This window comes from Acanthaster planci, linkage group LG01 (genome assembly GCF_054643075.1).
Source record: "Acanthaster planci isolate LZ-2023a linkage group LG01, COTS_SCS, whole genome shotgun sequence".
In the NCBI taxonomy this organism is placed as follows: domain Eukaryota; kingdom Metazoa; phylum Echinodermata; class Asteroidea; order Valvatida; family Acanthasteridae; genus Acanthaster; species Acanthaster planci.
In genome coordinates this window covers 21,054,229-21,074,687 of record NC_141777.1, presented here as the reverse complement: position 1 = coordinate 21,074,687, position 20,459 = coordinate 21,054,229, and the positions used below count along the sequence as shown (strand labels likewise).

Sequence of the window (20,459 nt, the reverse complement as noted above, 5' to 3'; positions counted from 1 at the left end):
TGCAACTGTTAGTCTCAGTTATTTTTTCACATTATATTTCAATATTTGAGTGAGGTTTTACTTTTCCCTTTTCCGTTTTATTTGTATGCTAATGAGCTTATCTGCATTCATGAGAAAAACTGTGATGCTCATTTCAAGAAAAAACCTCAGTAGGCCTACTGCATTGGTTTGTGCAAAAAAATCTCCTGCATTTAGGCCTACGAAATATTTTGCAGGCATCAATCTCTTTTTTGCTGATTTATTGTTGTGTAAGTAAACAGCAATCAGTAAGCAGTCACCCCTTCAGAAATGCTCTTAGGGAGTTAAGATTGGTTCACAGTTTGAACAGAAAAATCTGTACCCTGAGCCAGGTCCTCCCTAGATGACATCACAACAACAGCGCTCCAAGAAGTCCAAGAAAGTATTGAGGATTGTAAGTGTATAAAACGGGCATTTTTGAAATGGGGATAACAAATAGCTTTAGAGGAAAAGATTATACAATTGCAGAAAACTTCCCCGCGGCCGACTTTTAACATCTGCTTAGTAGTGTACGTGCAACTGGGTCGAAGTTTAATCTCCCTCATTAAGTTTTCTCTTGTCCTTTACTGTTTTCATAAATTGTCGAATTGTAAATGGATTTGGAGCGCCTTAGTCCACTTGAAGTGACTTACGTTGCAACGTAACTGTAAAGAAAAAGGCGATCCGGCTTGTCGTCCAAAAAGAGCCAATTGTATCAGAAATATTAAGGCGTATTTAAAACTTAAGATGGTCACGAAAGTTGCAAAATGTTTTAACTTCAGAGTTTGATGAAAGAAGGTTGAGGTTTTTCCAAGATATGTCACGGTTTCCCATGGGGGAAAAAAGAGCTAAGTGGTTTTTGGAGCAGAAAAGAGGAGGCCGCTGCATGCATTGACGCTATACACTGACCACTAATATCCTTGTTATATTTACGATGTTAGAACTTGTTTGAAACGGTCATTGTTGTCTACGTCTACGGTTGCTTATCATAGTACCATATAAAAATATCAATAATCGAAGACGAAACCACACTACCAGATCTGTATTTGGCCTGGCATCGAAAATGCCGGACTGCGAATGAAGAGTACAATGGATCTACAAAAAACCTGTTTAATACCGATGTAGTTATACGTTTTCTTTCTGTAGGATAAGATAGCATCAAACACTCACATTAAACACCTATAATGAAAAACAGGATATAAGGTACATGCAAGTGCAGGTTTTTAATTTTATTCATAGAACGCTTGTGATTTATATAATTTTTCTTTCAGTTTAAACATCGCAATACAGGGTTTTCAGTGAACCTTCGCAGAGTCCTGATATTTCTTTTTTGTCTTTTTGAAGTTGTTACCGATGGTCAAAGAATCTTTAAAGAGTGCACACTGTAGGTGCTTTGCAGTGTTGGTTTGATATGAACATGTTTTATGGGCCTACACTTGAAAATACATGCATTACACTACAGGTTCAAGCAGGCGGCATTTCAAGGGGGTTAGACATGTATATTACAGGAACACCTTTTCTGTGTGATGGGATGAAAAGGGCTTTACGCATTGAGATCACCATGCAGCTACACTGATACAATTTCCATAAGTTGTGCAATGAGGTGTTCAACATTTTGTTGCAGAGGATTCAGCTCTAAATTTATTCGATGGTGTAGAATTACCGTCATTCGGCCGTCTCGTTCCATTGTTTCGTTATGCTTGGCAAACGTCTCAAATCTGGTCACGTGATTTTGGTCTTCGGCATCCGTGGTCCGTACTTAGGGCTGCAAATTAAAGTAAGAAAAACATTTTAAGATTTAACGTGTCAGATTAACAATAATATCGAGTGTCCCAGTTTATTGAGGAGATGGTGGCTTGTTACAAAATAATGACGATTTTCTAATGCACTCTATCTCGTGTCCTTCCTCACAGGATTTGGATCTTGTCATTCAAATCAGTTTCAGTCTTTGTATTTTGTTTAGGGCACAGAACTAAAGATGGCATTTACAATCCTCTTGAGAATATTAGGCACCTCACATTTAGATTATTGCTTAATAAATTCCACTGCACGTGGTATGTGTAGGTACTGAAGATATTTTGCCATCATCAAATTCGGTGTCTCTTTTAAAATTGTGCAATTATTTTGTTATAAATTTGGAAGGATTTCGTTTGTTGGGAGAAGTCTCATATCCGAATGGTTCGTTGACGCTGAGTAATTCGTTCAATGATTTTTGAGCAACATGACCGTACATCCACTATCACTTTGGTAAAACGCAATTCAACCTTTACCTGGACATAGAGCAACCTGTTGGGGGATCCTTTGGGGTCAGACACTACGTCGGGAGTCGCATTATTCACGATGGCATCATGCACAGCACTTGGAGACGAACCTGGGTTCGATCCCAGATAAACAGCAGCGGCACCTGCAGAAAAGTTTTAGAAATATGATTCATATGCTGATGTTTAAAATGCTATAGAAATAACAACAGCAGGAATTAATATAACTATACAGGCTGGCTTTTCAGCTTTGCAGTTTATTTGTGTTTTCTTATATTTTAAAGATAAAATTAAAAAAAATTATAAAAAAATCAAATCAGAGTCTTCAATTTGAACACCTATGCACGACGGAGAGACCAACAATGCGGAGAAATGGCTAAAAAAGCAATTTGCCGCAAATGTACTAGCATGGAGGCGAATTCACCTGTCACATGAGGACATGCCATTGAAGTGCCGGACATTGTTGCAGTTCCGGTGTTAGAGCTGTGGCTCGCACTCTTGATGTACACACCGGGTGCAAACAGGTCAACGCAAGAGCCCCAGTTGGAGAAATATACGCGTTTGTCCTTCCTAGTCGTGGCCCCAGCGGTGAGTGCCTATCAAGCAAACAGTATTGGTCATACCGGCAATCAGTTATGATCTTTCCTCATCACAAAAAATGGTGAGATTAAAGTCGTAGTAACTCGGACAAAGTGGATGTCTGGTCGTGTTACGTCCATATAACCAAACAGTTCAAACAAATCAGCCAATGATGCGTTTCAACATTGTTTCCATATCGACGTACGAAACTCAGACCGAAGCGCAACCCAGACACGAGGTGCAACGCAGACACATGGAAAACGGAATTGTTGCCAGTAACCCAGACAACCGCAAATTAGCCCCAGACAGGGGTGTGTTTTGGCTGTCATAACCAAGAACTGGTTTTGTTGTAATTCTTCAGGTTTTTTTTTTCATGTTCCTCTCATTTTAACCACTCATGCTGTCATTTTCTTCCTTATTACTGACATATGCAGCCCCAGCCGTCAACAAAATAGCTAGCCATAAGCAAAATACATCAAACCGGAGTATTAGTTTGGCATTAAAGGGGCATGCCACGTAAAGAATCACATTTTATGCAAAATGTTTTCGAGTTTCGGACGGTTTTGTCAAATTTTTGGGTGGAATCAAGTCACGCAGGGTCTGTTCTGCGACTGTATGTGTCTTGATGGTTTGCATGCGGTCGGCATTTGTTGCGATCATATGGAAACCAAGCTTTAGTTACCCCATACATCAGTAGTTGGGGGGCAGACTGGCACAATTTGACCTTAGGCAGTTGGGACACAGTCTGACCTTTGCAAGAAAAATAGTAAAAGGTCACATCAATTGGCATAAGCAGAATATATAATATGATATTGATATGAACAGGAAAATGTATGGCACAAGATGACCTAGGGATGAATAGGAATAGCATAGGGTCGGAAAGTATGGTACAAGATGACCTTGTGTATGGGATAAAATATGAATAAGGCATAGCACGTCTGGCAAATGATAGGTAAATCAAATCATAATCCCGAGCGTATGTCTGGTGGTTTCGAGTGGTAGGCGTACGCTACATTATTAAGCTTATGCCTATTGATATGACTTTTTGCTATTTTTCTTGCAAAGGTCAAACTGTGCCCAACTGCCCAGGGTCACATTGTGCCAGACTGCCCCCAACGACTTCCGTCATGTCACAATGCTTTTTCTTAAGAAATGGTGAAACAGCATAACCCACAATCCCGTGTATCACCAATTTACACCAATTATAATATTATACACTCAAATCTGCCTTAAGGTATCGTAGACGTGTTAGATTTATATTGAAATATCAATGGCGTATCGACAAATGCGCTCGGTATTTATACGTTTTGGACTACACAACAAAAAACCTCACCCCTTTCAAAGATGCAGGTGAAACGTTGCATGCATCCTGGTTTGAGTTACCCGCAGCAACAGAAGCTGTGTACCCCTTGTTGAGCATGTTCTGGACAAGAGAGTTGAAGTAGGGACCATACCCTCCACCCAGGGACATTGATACCACGCCCATGCCGGGGCCGGAACCAAACTTTTTGACAATAGCATTCAAACCTTATGAGAAAATAAATAAATAAAAAACATTAATCGGAACTATTAGTTGGGAAGTAAAGAAGATCGCTATCCGAATAAAGCAGCGTGGTATTCATGTCTCTAGATATGAACACGTGCATGGATTGTTTTTCCCGAGTGCAGAGAAGAGTTGCGTTTACCCCTTTTGAAAACTGCGCGAGTAAAACACGCCCCCAAAGGGGCCTACGGAAGAGGACCTCTATTCAGGTGACTAAGTCCATTTTCAGCGTCCTGTTTCCCCAAATCTATAAGGGAAGAGGCGTGAATGCCGATGAATTTGGGCATTGTACATTTTGGAAAAATAGATCTTAAAAAAACAAAAATAGAAAAAAAAAATACTGAATATCTCTTAAGAATGATTTGGTTCCAAAAATAGAAACAGTTTTTCTAAAAATACATCAAATAAGAACTAATTGGAGAATATATCTTGTCGAAATAAACTCTGAAAAAGTACCTTGTGAAAACGAAATCGAAAAACATATTTCATTAAAGAAAGAAAATTGAAAAGTATACTTTACTATGGGAAGACATCTGCTAATTTCCTCGTGTAAATTGACCAAAAAAATCAGAATCTTTCCGTTATCTTCAGCTATGGGGACTTACACACAAGTAGGAGTTGTTGCCCCCTTGCATTCAGGTATTTAATATACGGAGTATAACTTTACAAAATCAACACTACCATTGCAGTTTCAGCACAGTTTTCTCATGGTTGAATTGTACCAGATGAGCAACAAATAGCACTGATACAAAGCAAAAGAGCGGTCTACAAAATCTGCACTCAAACATCTGTGACTCTGAATAGTTTTTGTTCCATCGCCGTAATTACGGAAGGAGGAATTTGCATTATTTACATCCCAACCCTATGCCATGACCTATTTAGTACACAAAGTTTCAGTGTGTTGTGGTAGTGCCACGAGACAAAAGCATGTCGCTGTGAGAAAACTGTACACATGAATAACACTTGTGAGATGATTACAAAGAAGTTATTAGAATGAAGTGATTGACAAACATACCTTTGCTAATTGTAGAAAGCCCACATGCTCCATGACTGCACACTTTGCAGCTGTAGATTTCAGCTTTACGTGCAATACCGTAGATTTCTCCTGCAGCAGTACCAGCGCAGTGAGTTCCATGTCCTCCATCATCAGCAACCCCATACAGAAGGGAAGCTCGTCCGCCAAACGCCTCGTGATTAGTGTTGATGCCGGTGTCCACAATGAATATTTTCGCCCCTTCACCCTGAGCTAGCAGAGAAAATGACAGTTTTTGAGCATTTAGTGTCAAGAAAGCTGTACAGAGATAATAAGATTTTACATTTGGTGAAAGAAAAGCCCCCGACCGAGATGCTTTACTTGGGAAATATGAAAAAAGTAGTACGTTCGGCTTGGCAGGGGTGTTAACCATTACTTAGTATTACCACTCATTGTGTTACCATCATTACCATTATTGGAAATAACTAAGTTGAAAGGGAAACTGTTTTAAGTTGTTAGTTTGGTGTGTTTCATCCTCTTTCTTTGGAACTGGCACCTTTTAAATCGTACGTTTTGCTTACTGATTTCCCTGGCAGTTAATGGAAGCAATAATCAAGTCATGCCAAAGAAACATACCATTTACGCACCTTTTTAAACACGCATTTTTAGTTTCTTATTATTGATTTTGATTATGGTACATGTAGGTTATATTTATTTATCTATATTTTGAAGTAGAGTGCCTGGGAGCAGCTTGATGGATTGGGCGCTTTATAAATGTCAGTTATTATTTTTTTATTATTATTATTAATAAAAGTAATGATCAAGTCATGCCAAAGTAACATACCACTATCGTTGAAGTTGAACACATTGTCCGTTCCAGTGCGACTGTCGATGCGATCAATACCCCATGGTGGATTGTTTTGTGAGCCGAAAAGTGTTGCGATGGTGTCCTCTTGAATGTACTCAACGCCCTCAATAGCACGCACCTGAACCAAAATGATGTCGTTTAGCATTTCAAGAACAAGCAATAACAGTAACTTATACAACAACAAAGAACACACCAAAGTAACACACAAAAAAAAAACTGAACCGCTTTTAAATGTGGCTATTTCTCCCTAGAAAAAAAAATACAAGAGAATTAAAACAAAATACATTTTGCAAACACAAAACGGACAACTCAAAGCTACCTCCTGCGTGACAGGAACTTTACTTTCGGTTGACCTGGTAACTTACCCGAGTAAGGATGTGCTGTGGAATCTTCAGGGTCAGAACCGGCATAAGGTCTTCCAGTTTACTGATTCTGGGAGCAGGTGCACGGAAAGTGGAAAAGATGTCCTCGATCTCTTGTTGCACGCGCTCCAGCAGGTCAAAATCCTAACAATACATCAGTGTTATATTAGATTGTAGTAATTAATCAAAATGCTTATAAAATACTACCCAGGAGTAAGTCTCGTTGCCGAGGTCTGAACGTATTCACCCACTGATACAAAATAAGCTCACTAGATGAACTTTTTGCAAATGACATGGTCTCAAATGATTGATTAATAGATGTTTTGCAATAAGTCCTGATCATGACACATTTTATTGTAAATAACCCGTAATGGTTCGCACCCAACATATAACTGACTAATTGAGGAGCGCACGCCCTTCCAGCTAATTCACCATACGTCGATTCATCGACATATCTTGACTTGAGTTTCGTCTAGCGATAACCAGCGGTGAACACTGTTAAAAAAGGTATAACTAAAGGTATACATAAAGAGGAGTTATTCGAGCATATATATGATACAAATTACTAAAGCATAAGAAAACTTTGGTGTTGAAGTTCATCTCAAAATGACAATAAGGTAATATTAAGCCCGGTTCATACTTCAGTCGAATGTGACAGCCAAGCGGATTTGATGCTATGAAAGATATGCTACTTACTCAAATTCACAGAGTGGAAGTGTGTTCAACTTTTGCAAATTTGCAGTACAAATATTTGATCTGACGTCACAAATTCGCGTTCGTGTTCGCTTTCGCGCCAAGCCTTATAAAAATATGTGCATCGATGCTTTCGAAAATTACCTCGACTTTTATGATCCAGCTGTCAGGTACGGAGCGCTCGTTGGTCGTACGGAGAGGAGCGAGGCCAGCATGAGCCAGAACAACACAGAGACACAACAGAAGAAGCTTCATAGTTGGACGATAGGACTGTGAACTTTTAGCAAATGATGCAAAGACTACCAACTTTAACCAACCAGATTTTACCACTGCAGCTTCAACTTTGAAGTGATTTGTCAAAGGATGTTGCAGCGTATTTATGTGTTTTGGAATTCCGTAATTTCCGTTTAACCATTACCTTCAGAATTGGCAAAATGAGCAAAGTCGTCGACTGTTATCTTTACATTACCCTCACATTTAGAGAATTGAGCAGATAGTTTAGCGATTAATCGTTTCTTAACTCAATATGACATGTGTTTTTATAAACAAGAATTTCCCATGTATTGCATTCCATGTTTTTGTGAGGAGTTGTTATTATCAAAAGATTGTGCGGCTGTCACGTTATTGCAGAAGCGTTTCAGCGCCATTGTAGGTTAATTTTACCAGTTTAAAATACCAAACTACTCGTTAATAAATGATATTTTCTGTCATGTAGAATTTGTATGATTGGTTAAGGATGACAACGGGACAAAGCATTTTCAAATCCTAATTAGTCCTAACAGGAGTGCCGCGTGACATAACCTCAATTAAACTATTGTCTGGTCTGGGGGGCACCCGGGGTCTAATCATTTTTTCAAGAGGGCACCCAGAGACAATGAGCTACTGCAGAAGTTGTTCAAGGATTTCAAATGGGGGGGGGGGCACCCAGGGTGGGCAAGGACATTCACCGGGGGGGGGGCACGTTCCCTCCATAGTCTTGCCACTGCTGCTCCTGTTACCAGTCAAGCAGTTCTTCACTGCTTCTTCACATAGTTCAGGGAACGAAGAGTAACTTGACAGTAGGCGCTAATTGTGCTAATGACAGTGACAAGATCACTGACATCTTAAGTTTAAACATGGGTTAAATCTGTATGTGCAGACCCTTGAGCTTACAGCTACGGTAACGGTGCTGTGGTGTTCTATAGCCGCCAAAATTGCGTCGCGTTGTCCCGTCGCCCCGACACCACAGCGCGACGCTACGACAGCTCCGTCGCGTCGTCACGTCGCTTCGTGTCGTCGCCTCTTTTCTCATTACTTTTATGTTGTGTTTAACACATTGTGTCGTGCCGTCTTGCCATTGCGTCGTGCCGTCGCGTGATGTTGTTTCTTGATGATGTCGCGACGGTCGTCCCGTCTTGCCGTCCCATCGTGCCGTTGTAGCGTTGCGTCGTGCCGTCATAGCGTTGCGTCGCCTGTCATGGTATGATTTTTATGCAGTATGGGTTTATGCAACGTCTTGCCGTTGTGCTGTCGCGTCCTGATGTCTTGCCGTCGCGTCGTCGTTCGTCATATCCTGCCGTCGTACCTGACTGTTTCTTAAAAAAGGCCAATTAATAGAGGGTGTATGTCACAAGTCCTGGAAAAAAATAACGCACGTGCATAGGGTTACACTCATTGATCTCGATTATAAAGACTGGATAGGATATCGCGTCCAAAACGCGTCCCGCGTGTGCATAATTTCAGGAGGGTAAATGACAAGCGTTGCGAATTTTGTTGCGTACACTTTCAACGGAGATTTCCAAACTGCTGGTTGAGGCTATTGTACTTCAATCGTCAGATGTCGAAGAAAAGCTGAATTCTGCCACCGGAATGGATAAATTTGGAAAGAATCATGGTTGAGGTGTGCGCAGCAGAGAATTGCCAGCGATCGATGGTAAAATCAAGTTGGGGAGAAGGAACGGCTTTTGACATGTGAGTCGCACATTCAGAAGGTTTCTGCACGCCTTGTGCTATAATGATTGGGACTGTCTGAAGTATTATTTATGGGCAAAAGTGGTTTTAAAAACGGAATGATTAATTTGTAGCTTATTTTCCCCAGATTTCACTGGAAAAATCTCGAAGCAAGCCATGGTTTGTGTATGTGAGATCTGCAGACGCATTGAACCCAAACAGTGTGACAGACGATGTGATATGAGTGACGGAATATCCATCTTCAAGGCAGAGATAAAACTAGAGCGAGAGACAGAGAGCTGACGTTTCCATCGAGTGAAGTAACAAACAAGGAAATTCAATCAATGCAATAAGAGAAACTTTATCTAAATTATAAAATTATTCGTTCTCAGTTAACACTGACCTTTTTCTTTCCAAAAAGTCGTTGTTAAATGTAAATCTTTAGTCAAGTTGGGAACTCATTTTTTTAATTTGATTTACAAGTGTCTGTGGTGAAAGTAGCACAAACTTAATTAGTCTGGCTCGCAGTCAACGTTCTGCTCATTTTGTGTTCACGCTTGCGAGGCCAGCATGAGCCAGAACAACACTGAGACACAACAGAAGAAGCTTCATAGTTGGACGATAGGACTGTGAACTTTTAGCAAATGATGCAAAGACTACCAACTTTAACCCACCAGATTTTACCACTGCAGCTTCAACTTTGGCGTAATTTGTCAAAGGATTTTGCAGCGTATTTATGTGTTTTGGAATTCCGTAATCTCCGTTTAACCATTACCTTCAGAATTGACAAAATGAGCAAAGTCGTCGACTGTTATCTTTACATTACCCTCACATTTAGAGAATAAACTTTTTAAGTCACATATTGAGCAGATAGTATAGCGATTAATCTTTTCTTAATTCAATATGACATGTGTTTTTATAAACAAGAATTTCCCACGTATTGCATTCCATGTTTTTGTGAGGAGTTGTTATTATCAAAAGATTTCAGAGATGTATTTTTTTCTTGGCTCGATGAACATTTCTACATGGATTACCCTTCTCCGTTGAGCGAAGAATTATGAATATGTTGCGGACAACTCGACGCTGGATGCCTTGCAAAAGTCCTGTAGTGACAGGCATTTTTGTCGATTTTCGTACCAAATGCAAAATATCTTTCGGCAGGCTGAGCTGAATGTATTTGTTAGGTTCATTGAGGTTTAGATTAAGAAAGTGAATATTATGATTGTATGTATTGGAACTTCAAAGCTAAACTTGTTTAAGTTTGCCGGACTCTTTTTGAAATCCATTGGGGGCTCACTTTTAAGTGGAATAAACCAAGATTGTGCGGCTGTCACGTTATTGCAGAAGCATTTCAGCGCCATTGTAGGTTAATTTTACCAGTTTAAATACCAAACTACTCGTTAATAAATGATCTTTCCTGTCATGTACAATTTATATGATTGGTTGAGGATGACAACGGGACAAGGTATTTTCTAATCCTAATTAGTCCTAACAGGAGTGCCGCGTGACATAACCTCAATTAAACCATTGTCTGGTCTGGGGGGCACCCGGGGTCCAATCGTTTTTTTTTTCAAGGGAGCACCCAGAGACAATGAGCTGCTGCAGAAGTTGTTCAAGGATTTCAAATGGGGGGGGGGGCACCCAGGGTGGGCAAGGACATTCACCGGGGGGGGGCACGTTCCCTCCATAGTCTTGCCACTGCTGCTCCTGTTACCAGTCAAGCAGTTCTTCACTGCTGTTTTAAAGGTCACATAGTTCAGCGAACGAAGAGTAACTTGACAGTAGGCGCTAATTGTGCTAATGACAGTGACAAGATCACTGACATCTTAAGTTTAAACATGGGTTAAATCTGTATGTGCAGACCCATGAGCTTACAGCTACGGTAACAATGCTGTGGTGTTCTATAGCCGCCAAAAATTGAGTCGCGTCGTCCCGTCGCCCCGACACCACGGCGCGACAGCTCCGTCGCTTCGTCCCGTCGCTTCGTGTCGTCGCCTCTTTTCTCATTACTTTTATGTTGTGTTGTGCCGTCGCGTGGTGTTGTTTCTTGATGAAGTCGCGTCGTGTCGTCCCGTCTTGCCGTCCCATCGTGCCGTTGTAGCGTTGCGTCATGCCGTCATAGCGTTGCGTCGCCTGTCATGGTATGGTTTTTCTGCAGTGTGGGTTTATGCAACGTCTTGCCCTTGTCACGGTGCTGTCGCGTCCTGATGTATTGCCGTCGCGTCGTGTCGTCGCACCGTCCCGTCGAGCTTTAGCGTCGTGTCGTCGTTCGTCAAATCCTGCCGTCGTACCTGACGAAAGCGAGAGCACAATGCGACGGCACGACGCGACGGGATGACGCCAAGGGGCGACGGAAAGACGCGACTACACGACGCGACGGCAAGACAGCAGGACACGACGCAACGACGCGACGGCACAACGCGACGCCACAACGGCACGACGTAATGCATTATACGCAGCATAAAAGTAATGAGAAAGGAGGCGACGCCACGAAGCGACGGCACAACGCGACAGAGCTGTTGTAGCGTCGACAAATGACGGCTATAGAACACCATACTGTGCATTAGTTAGTTTCAATCCGTACGCTTGGTGCCGTGCACACAATCCGCTCCGTCTTTGAACATGATATGGTGTACATTGAGTCATAGTAATAATGCCACCGGCCCCGCCTCAAATTTTGCCCGTCCCGCGTCCAATTCATGATATAAGCTGTGTTGACGTGATTCTACCGCCATCGATTCTCAATATTTGAGCCTCGAACACAAAAGTGCAGTGCAGTACTCTACACTTTGTCCCAGTTTTCAAGAAGTATCGAGCGATTATTAAATGAACATTTAATTAAAGACAGGATTCATTTACTTGTTTATTTTATCGCCCCTAGGCTTAAAGGTCGTAGGCATTTTGAGCCCACACAAAACGTATATATGACACAACAATTAGCTGTCGCTGATGTCTCGAGACTCCCGTAGATATTTCATCTGGTGTTTATGCCTAATAATGCTAGGCCGCTATGGGGCCAAGTGATTTTACCGTTCAATCTTAACGCACTATCCAGTGTATGGAAATCTGAGAGCTAATCGAAGCAACCCTCCCTAAGAACTGGCCTGCTGGTGGGGAAGTGTTGACCCTGTAACGGTGCACTTACATGAACTGCAACAGAAATCAGCTGTGCAAAAGTGTCAGCGCACATTAATTATAATCAAACGTATAAAATTAAGGCGAGCCATATTAAGGGAATATATATGTGCTTTGCTGGTAAATAGTCACGAATATAATGCATTAAGCAAAGTGACAGAGTGGTCCAAAATCATACGTTTTCAAACTTTGATGTTGGCCGACTGCAGGATGCTGCGGAGTTGGTGGGAAGTGGGGCCCATGTATGGTAGACATACTGCAGCGGTGGGGGGTCGGGGGCTTCGGGCATAGGTGACCCTAATGCCGTGGGGGAGGGGGGGAACTTCAGGTATAGGAGACCTTAACGGAGGCTTGGAAAGGCTGATGCGCTGGTTGCGTTAGCCGTTCATCTGGAGGGCGGACTTGATGTGGTGGAGTTCTTGGCGTAGGTTGTTCTGGTCGCAGATCTCGTTGGCTCTGCGGACGAGGGTGTGGTCGACTGAGGTCTTGATGGCTGGGTGGTGGAAAGATCTCTGGTGCAGGTACCAGTCGGTGTGGGTAGGCTTGCGGTGGACACGGTGGTTGAGGATGCCGTCTGGGTTTCTGGACCGGTGGACATCTCAGAAGGAGACGTGTCCGTCTTGTTCTTGTTCCATGGTGAACTTGATAGTGGGGTGTTGCTGGTTGAGGTACTCGAGGAATTCTTGGAGGTGATCTTGACTATGGGGCCGTATGGCGAATGTGTCGTCTACGTAGCGCAGCCAAATCGTGGGTTTGAGGTCGGCAGTGAGGAGAGATGATGTTTCAAATAAATTCTTCCATGAAGATGTTAGCTAGGATCGAGGATATAGGGGATCCCATGGAGGTCCTAGCTGTCTGCTCGTATAACTGGTCTTGGAACTTGAAGCTGCAGGGAGGATGAACTGGTCTTGGAACTTGAAGTAGCTGGATGAAACGCAGAGGCGAGAAACCTGTCACTCCAGCCCACAGACGTCATGGTGAGCTTCGACGTGGTGTCGCTATTCACTAATGTTCCCGTCGAAGAAGCATGCCAGATTGCCAAGGATCGGCGACCTCATCCGCCTCTGCGTTTCATCCAGCTAGTCAAAGAAACGCATATGCTGGCAAAATAAGCGTTTGAAAAAGAGACCAACTTCAAATGCGATTTTCTTCAAACTTAGTTTTTACCCTCCGGTTAGAGTTTGTCTCTTCGTGGAAACGGTGACGCATTATTACAGACCAATTATGATCCTGTCTTAAACGTAAGCACAGGCCGAGCAAATACTTATTCCAATTCATAACACATTTTGAGTGACAAAGTCTAAACAACATTTAAAATGACATAAATATGAATTTCCTACGAATTTGTTCAACAATTTTGCTTCATGTTTTAAACACCCCTCTAGCTACATTTGGTATGTTCCTCTTGCAAGCAGTCGTAAATAATCTCCTTGTATTGAAACTGGCGAGCACGTGACGCTCAGTACGCAAGTGGCGCAAAGCCAGCTGGTGCTACACAATGGGTGCGTTCGATTAGCTTACACGTGTAAGTCAAACTTAAACGAGAGCCCGTCTTTGTCACGTGCTTCCAAAGTAACAGAGTCAGAAGTTGGAAGTGAAGCCAACATTTTAGAGGGGATTTTTTCAGTTTTGCCGAGTTTTCCCTGACATTTCCCTGCTGCTGAATAGTGAGGAATATCATGAACGCTGTAATGAGAAAGTATAATGCAAGAAGGAAACGGTATGAATGAGAACGGAAAGTTTTTGTTTGTGGCTTTTAGTCGGGCAATTTGACACTGTACTTGTACGTATCAGTGCAATGCAGTAATAGTCAACTCATACCCAAATTCACTCGTATTCAGGTATGTGTGCTTGACGTGCTTTGCCAACCATGTGACGGGTTTGCCACCAATAGAAATGGCTAAATTCTCCCAGGTGTTTGTAAATATTCGTTTAAGGCCGTATCATGGGGAGTGGGCTCTGAGAAGGACCGAGTTTAAGGCGAGGGACATTGGTTAATCGTTGTTCGTACGCGCGAGACTACTTAGAAAAAATAACCATCTTGTGGTAGTTCCCATGGTAATCATCTCTTGGCAAGATTCTTGTGAAGTTTTGTTGATTAGGCAGTGATTTATTTTCTCCTTACGAAATGACCATTGCATGCCAAAATGATACTTTGAACTGATGATGGGAATTGTTTTCCTCATTACTCAAAGAATTCTTATAGACTCACACTTTTAACTCTACAAACAATAATTGTACTTTCTGGAAATCAAAGAACAAGTTTTAAAGTAGTCATCACTGAAAACAATGGTCCTAAAATAAGGTAGTAAAAGATAAGTCAAATAGAGTTTCAAGCTGAGGTAGAAAGAGCAAGACTTCTTCGTACGAACTTTCTGGTTGGATACATATTCTGTGTATCTTTCTTCACGAATTAGCCGCTTTCCCGTCCAAAGTTTGCCCTTTTCTACCTCCCGATCAAGGAAATGAACAGTAGGACTCATATTGCAGAATGCTATTGACAGTTCAAATTTGTTTGAAGCCAAGATCACGGGGATCATTCATCTTAGTTGATATGGGGGGATCCTGAATACAGGCTCTAACTTGTCTTTATAATCAACTTCTTGGGGCTGTTTTATAATAGCCAGCTACTAGTGCCCTTCCTTGAAAGTAATCAGGGTAATCATTTTGTACCACAGTACAGATTATGATACATCTTGTATTTCATTTGTAATATCTGTCATTTGGGCATCGACTGTCAACTGCATTTGAATTGAAGCAGATCACAAATGTCAGTGTTTATTTCATGAAGTGGATATTTTGGCTTCTGCGTCCATTCATTTCTGCTTGTATAAGAAACCATTGCCTCGGCGTCCTTAGATTGACACATCACTCCTCCCTGTAGTCATCCACAGCCGCTTTGTAAAAAGACAGTGATTCCTGTCATTATTTATTGATTTTGCATCAGAAGAGAGGTACTTTTTTCTTTGACAGTTTTACTGATGACCTTCTCTTTATGCAACATGGTACAATGCCTTTAATGAGGTTTGGGGTCACATATGAAGCAGCTTTTTCAAATGTAAAATACTGCATGGCCTGCCACTTATTACTGCTCGTCTGTGTAGAATTCGATACGTACAAGTGAACACAAGCAGACATCATGTAAAGTATTCGCGTTGCAAAACGGAGAAAGTTACACACTGACCCCACTTCGTGATGTCAAATTCCAGTCGCTTAATGATCAAGCTGAAGCTGGTGTGATCCGGAACGCATGACTCTGTCGTTTACCGTTTTATCATTTAATGTTGCAGGCTTTCTTATCCACTCTTGTTATCAATACTTTTCCATAAGCTGTGGGAAATAACCAGACAAACAGGTGTTAATACTGATAAAACGCTGCAGAATTCGATCCAAATACAGAAAGCATAGTTGTACATGTCTGAAGGAGTGTGTGGTGTTCAACATACAAGGATGAATGCAAGACGCTTCCAGATGTTTACACCTTACGTTGCAGAGCGTATGTGTGGAGTAGTTTCTACTGTCCCTCAGCTAGATGTCAACCGTTCCAAGTAGACTGATATCAGATTTGGTTAAAGCAGTCCGGCCCCCGGCCGACCGCTAGAGGGAAGAAGAGGGGAGGGAGAGGAAAGCAGCGAGAGATGGGCGGACGATGGGAATATAAACTGGAGCCTCACACTTCTGTAGCATTACCCCGATATTCATTCCAGGGTAGAATTGAGACACAAAGCATAGCCAAACTGCTAGCCCAAGCTAGTCAAAAGCCAACCTCGGAGTCTTGAAATCTTCTATCCATGCACCCCGTGGCGCCAAAAAACTATAACAAATCACCCCAAACGGTATAACAAGTCTCGCCAAAAAGTAATAGAGTATAGGCCACTTCTGGCCAAATACAAGCATGGGCCTGCCCCCCAATCACAGCTTGCATGCACGCGATTTTTTTCCGTAGGTGGGTGAATCCGAGTCTTTAAGGCCTACCACCGACGAATTGGCTGGGCCAAAGATCTTCTTTGTGGACGCATAGCAGCGACGTATGTCCCGTTGGTGCGCAGATTAATGGATTTCCACTGCTTTTGCCCCGCCACGAAGTGTTCCAAATTGCGCGGAGGCGTCTTTGGCAGTCTCTCGTTGCCTGCTGAAAGCTCTTTTTCTTTTGTGCTGAAGGTTGATTCTCGAAAGCCAGGCGCGCTTCTCGTTTTTTTATTGATCAGCTGACCCTGATGCTTCTTGAACCAGCCCTGGTTTTTCATTTTCTGTTAAACCCAAGCACTTCTTGCGTAGAGTTGACCATTTCCGCTGATGGTCTCCACGTCCGGTGTAGACTTTCGTCAAGGCCTTCGCGGCTGTGTTTATGTGTAACTGCAAAGCGACTGGACCGGAGACCACATGCAAGTGTGGCACAGCCACGAGGCCTTTTCCAACTTGTCAGGAATTTCTTCTGTTTTTTATGTTTTCGATTTTTGCTACTCAGCCAATTATAAGCGAGGGGGTAAGCATACATTAACCTAATATGGAATTTGAAAGTATACAAAAGATGGCGAGCGTGGCAAGCGTGTCGGCGGCCGTGAGTGCAGGTCAGTTGTCTGAGCAGTATGTGGACAGTTCTTTAGAATATGCTGCTGGAAAACTCCAATGCCAGCACCAGCCCACCAACAAGCATCATAGGCCCTAGTTGTCATCTCACCGCTTATTGCCCTCATGAAAAAAAAAGATGGAAACATTGCGTAAGCTTTGGAGTTGATGCCGTTTATTTCGGAGACTAATCTGCTTTAACTATTTACACGAAATTTATGAATAATGCATACCAGAAAACTTATAAATAATTAATCACAAAAACCTCAAAATCAAGTTGGAAAAGACCTCATGGCTGCGTCACTCGTCTGGTCTCCTGCAGTTACACACACACACACAGCCACGAATGCCTTGACGAAAGGCTACGTCCGGTGAGACATCAACCGTTTCAGCTCCACTACGCCAAAATAGCACAAATGAAACATCCCTGTTGCACACTACAGTGCCAGATGAACACGAAAAATTGCCACCCCTTGGCTTCCGACGTGCCCTTCAAGAACCGGATGTCTAAAGCGTAAAGGCGCCCTCACTTCAACACCCACTTCTGATTGATTGCTCGACGGCAGGCGGGCATCGTTTGATAGGGTAGAAGTTAACTTGGGTAAGCGATGCACTATACCACTTTTTTCACACATCTGAGTAACCCAACTACCATGTACTAGAGAGGAATCACGGTCGAAACATGGAAAACGAAGGCATTTTGCAAATATTATTGGCCGATAGTGAGTCTGACATGTCGTCCTCCGACGCTAGCGATACCAGGTGTACGGACGACGGTGAAGATGATTTTTCTACAGCAGCAAAGCCCGATTTTCGGCGTGGGTGGAGCGAAGCCGGACCTTCATGGCGGAAACCCCATTCCCACTTTGCCCCATTTCCACGTCGCCCCACCGATTATCGTTCACTCTGTTCTTTAGTAACAAAGGCATAGGCCTATACAAAAAATAAAAATATCGACGTTTGAGTACCCAAGTAATGTTTGGAGAATCCAATTGCAAAGGCCAAACGAATCGCAGGTTGAATCGCGGGCTACCTTCAGCCAGGTAAGCCATGGGAAAGCCACGTGCACGGGTTGGATTGTGCCCATTACACCAATGCCCAAGATGTTAAGCGGGATATAGGCGTCAGTCTACTCGAAAAGGGCCTATTTGGTACACTGTGTAGAGCCTGTAGAGCTTGCAGACCCTACACCAGACATGTGGTCGAAAGTGCTACCGCATATCATGCACCATTTGTCGGAATCATCGGGGTCTGGTATCCAGACTATTACTGCCATAAGTCTGGGCTCTGGCAGCGTTGGTCGGCTAAAACGGTGATTTCAGAAATTAGGGGTCCATTTCTTTTCGTGTCCCTGTCACATCTGACATTATGATTTTGTGTGTTCAGAACGCATTTTCTAATTTCCATGAGTGATGAAATAATGCAAATTACCTGCCTAACAAACAATAATAGTTTGAAATCAACTCTGGTATCCAGTGATATTTCCATGTCGAATAACAAAGGTCAGATGTTACAGGGACACAAAAATGTTACACTTTTGGCCCCCATTTCTGGAATTACCCGTAAATGTTTTGTGATGAGATTCCAAGTGGTTTTCCTCGTTTTTAAAACAATTTTACCAAAACATGTATGTGTCGGCTACAAATTATGAAGCCAAGAAGACAATTCTATCAGGCCATGTAAAAACAAATTAGTAAGGCTTTTTTCTTCTCCAACTTCCATTTTCTGGCCTGCCTTCAGTTTTAAGTATAATTTATTTTAAATGTATTTTTATGTTAAAATCAACATCAAAGGTTTTGACTTCTTGCTTCTGAGAGAATGCGTAGCCATACTTAAAATAAGGTAATAGCTCCTTAGGATACAAAAATATTGGGAATAGAGAAAAGTGCATTCCTTGTCTCCAAAATTCCAGACAAAACTTTTTTCACACATACATACAGGTGTGTAGACTTTAGTTGATGATTATAAACACGTTTCCCATTCCAGCTGTGTAAGATGAGGATCTAGCAAACATGGGTTAGACACTTTTTCGTTTAATTTCAAGCTCATTATTACAGAATAGGCCTAGATAGTTCAAACATTTTTATTCAGTCAATTCAATGCAACATTAAATAGTGCATTTTTTTCTCTCGGGCTGCAATTAAAAGGGAATTAAAAGACTGCCAGATGTCAATAAACTCAATGGTGAAACAGTCTCAAGAGATAACTTTATCAAAACTTTCACTGAAAGTATAGGCATGTTTTTTGTTTACAAACAACTTTTGATGGCAACATCGCTTTTTGGATCCCTTGCGCCTTTGCCATTTTGATTTGAAGTTGGCGGCGCGCCATACACAGTACAGCTATCATGGAAGTGTTGGTCAGTTTCGGATGGTTCTCTGTCACCTTCTTTTTGGAACCCTGTTGCTGTACGCAGAATAATTAAGCTTCACATTCACACTTTCTATAAAGATGACTCGTTTACCCTTTGGTTGTGTAAAAGAAAGACTTCTTCCCGAGACCGTAGAGGTAATTGTATGCGCCGTTTAATTTAAAAAGAAAAAGAAAAATGAGCTAAATAAAATACACGAACGAGGGGTGTCCTTAAAGTAAGGATTGTTGTTCTTTGATTTTTATTAGTTTATTTCAAACAAACAAAATCTTTTTTTTTTAAATTTCCTTGCAACCGAGTCCTTCTTGGGTTGTTTCGTCCGTTGAACTGCCGTCGCGTCCCGTGTAGTAAGATAACTATCGATTTAGACAAAAGAGGGAAAAGAAATTGAAGAAAAAAATGGCCCGGCTAGGGAAACATGGCCCCCGTTGCTCCCCCCATCCGTCTGATTTTCACCTTAATTATACTCATGGAATCCTCGCTACAACTGAATCGTGGCTGCTGACTTTGCTTTGAAGGTCAGAATCATTTGTTCTATATACTAGGATTCCATTACACCAAACAATACAGGCCAGTTGGATGACCAGGGACTAGGTCATCAAACCCCAAAATGGAACTTTTTGTAACTATGAAGACATATTTTTATACAAAGGCTTATCATAATGTGCTTTGGAACACAACATCGAAAAAGTTCCATGTATGTCGCGAACTGAAAGATGCATGTAAGACTTGTATAGGCCCCCCTACTTCAGCTTTCAATATTCACGGCGTATTGTAAATTGGCCTGGTAATGAATTGGCTCTTCACCCAGCACGTTGAATCGGGCGCTGGGTGACAGCGAGCGAATGATATGAACATTATTATTAAAAAATCTCAGAAAATCCCTCAAAAAAATAACTCATTATTACCTCCACTCACCTAACTAAAAATGGTTAAAAAAATATTTTGGGGCGCATTTCATTTTTTCATTTTTTTCAAAAATCGGAAAATTGGACCAAATTAACATGTCATTTGAACTTTGTAGCTGGTATATGAAATCGACATTTATGAATCAAAATATTTGGAGTTTGATTAAATTTCACCTTTTGTGAAATTGGAGATAAAATATTACTCCATACACGAACGTTAGAAGCGAAAATTCAAAGTGCCCATAGGGTCCACGCCACTTTCCGGTGCGCATTC

At 41.9% G+C, this 20,459-nt stretch overlaps 1 protein-coding gene across 1 annotated transcript; it reads right to left on the bottom strand.

Annotated features, from left to right (window-relative positions):
- Window positions 1-1,196: 1,196 nt before the first annotated feature.
- Window positions 1,197-7,639, bottom strand: LOC110989730 (uncharacterized). Its single transcript, XM_022254311.2, has 8 exons — window positions 7,418-7,639; window positions 6,584-6,724; window positions 6,195-6,336; window positions 5,393-5,623; window positions 4,168-4,361; window positions 2,680-2,851; window positions 2,268-2,401; window positions 1,197-1,762 (listed from the first exon to the last, which is right to left on the bottom strand). The coding sequence occupies exons 1-8, from the start codon at window positions 7,526-7,528 to the stop codon at window positions 1,757-1,759; spliced, it is 1,131 nt and encodes a 376-aa protein (XP_022110003.1). The 5' UTR covers window positions 7,529-7,639; the 3' UTR covers window positions 1,197-1,756.
- Window positions 7,640-20,459: the final 12,820 nt, after the last annotated feature.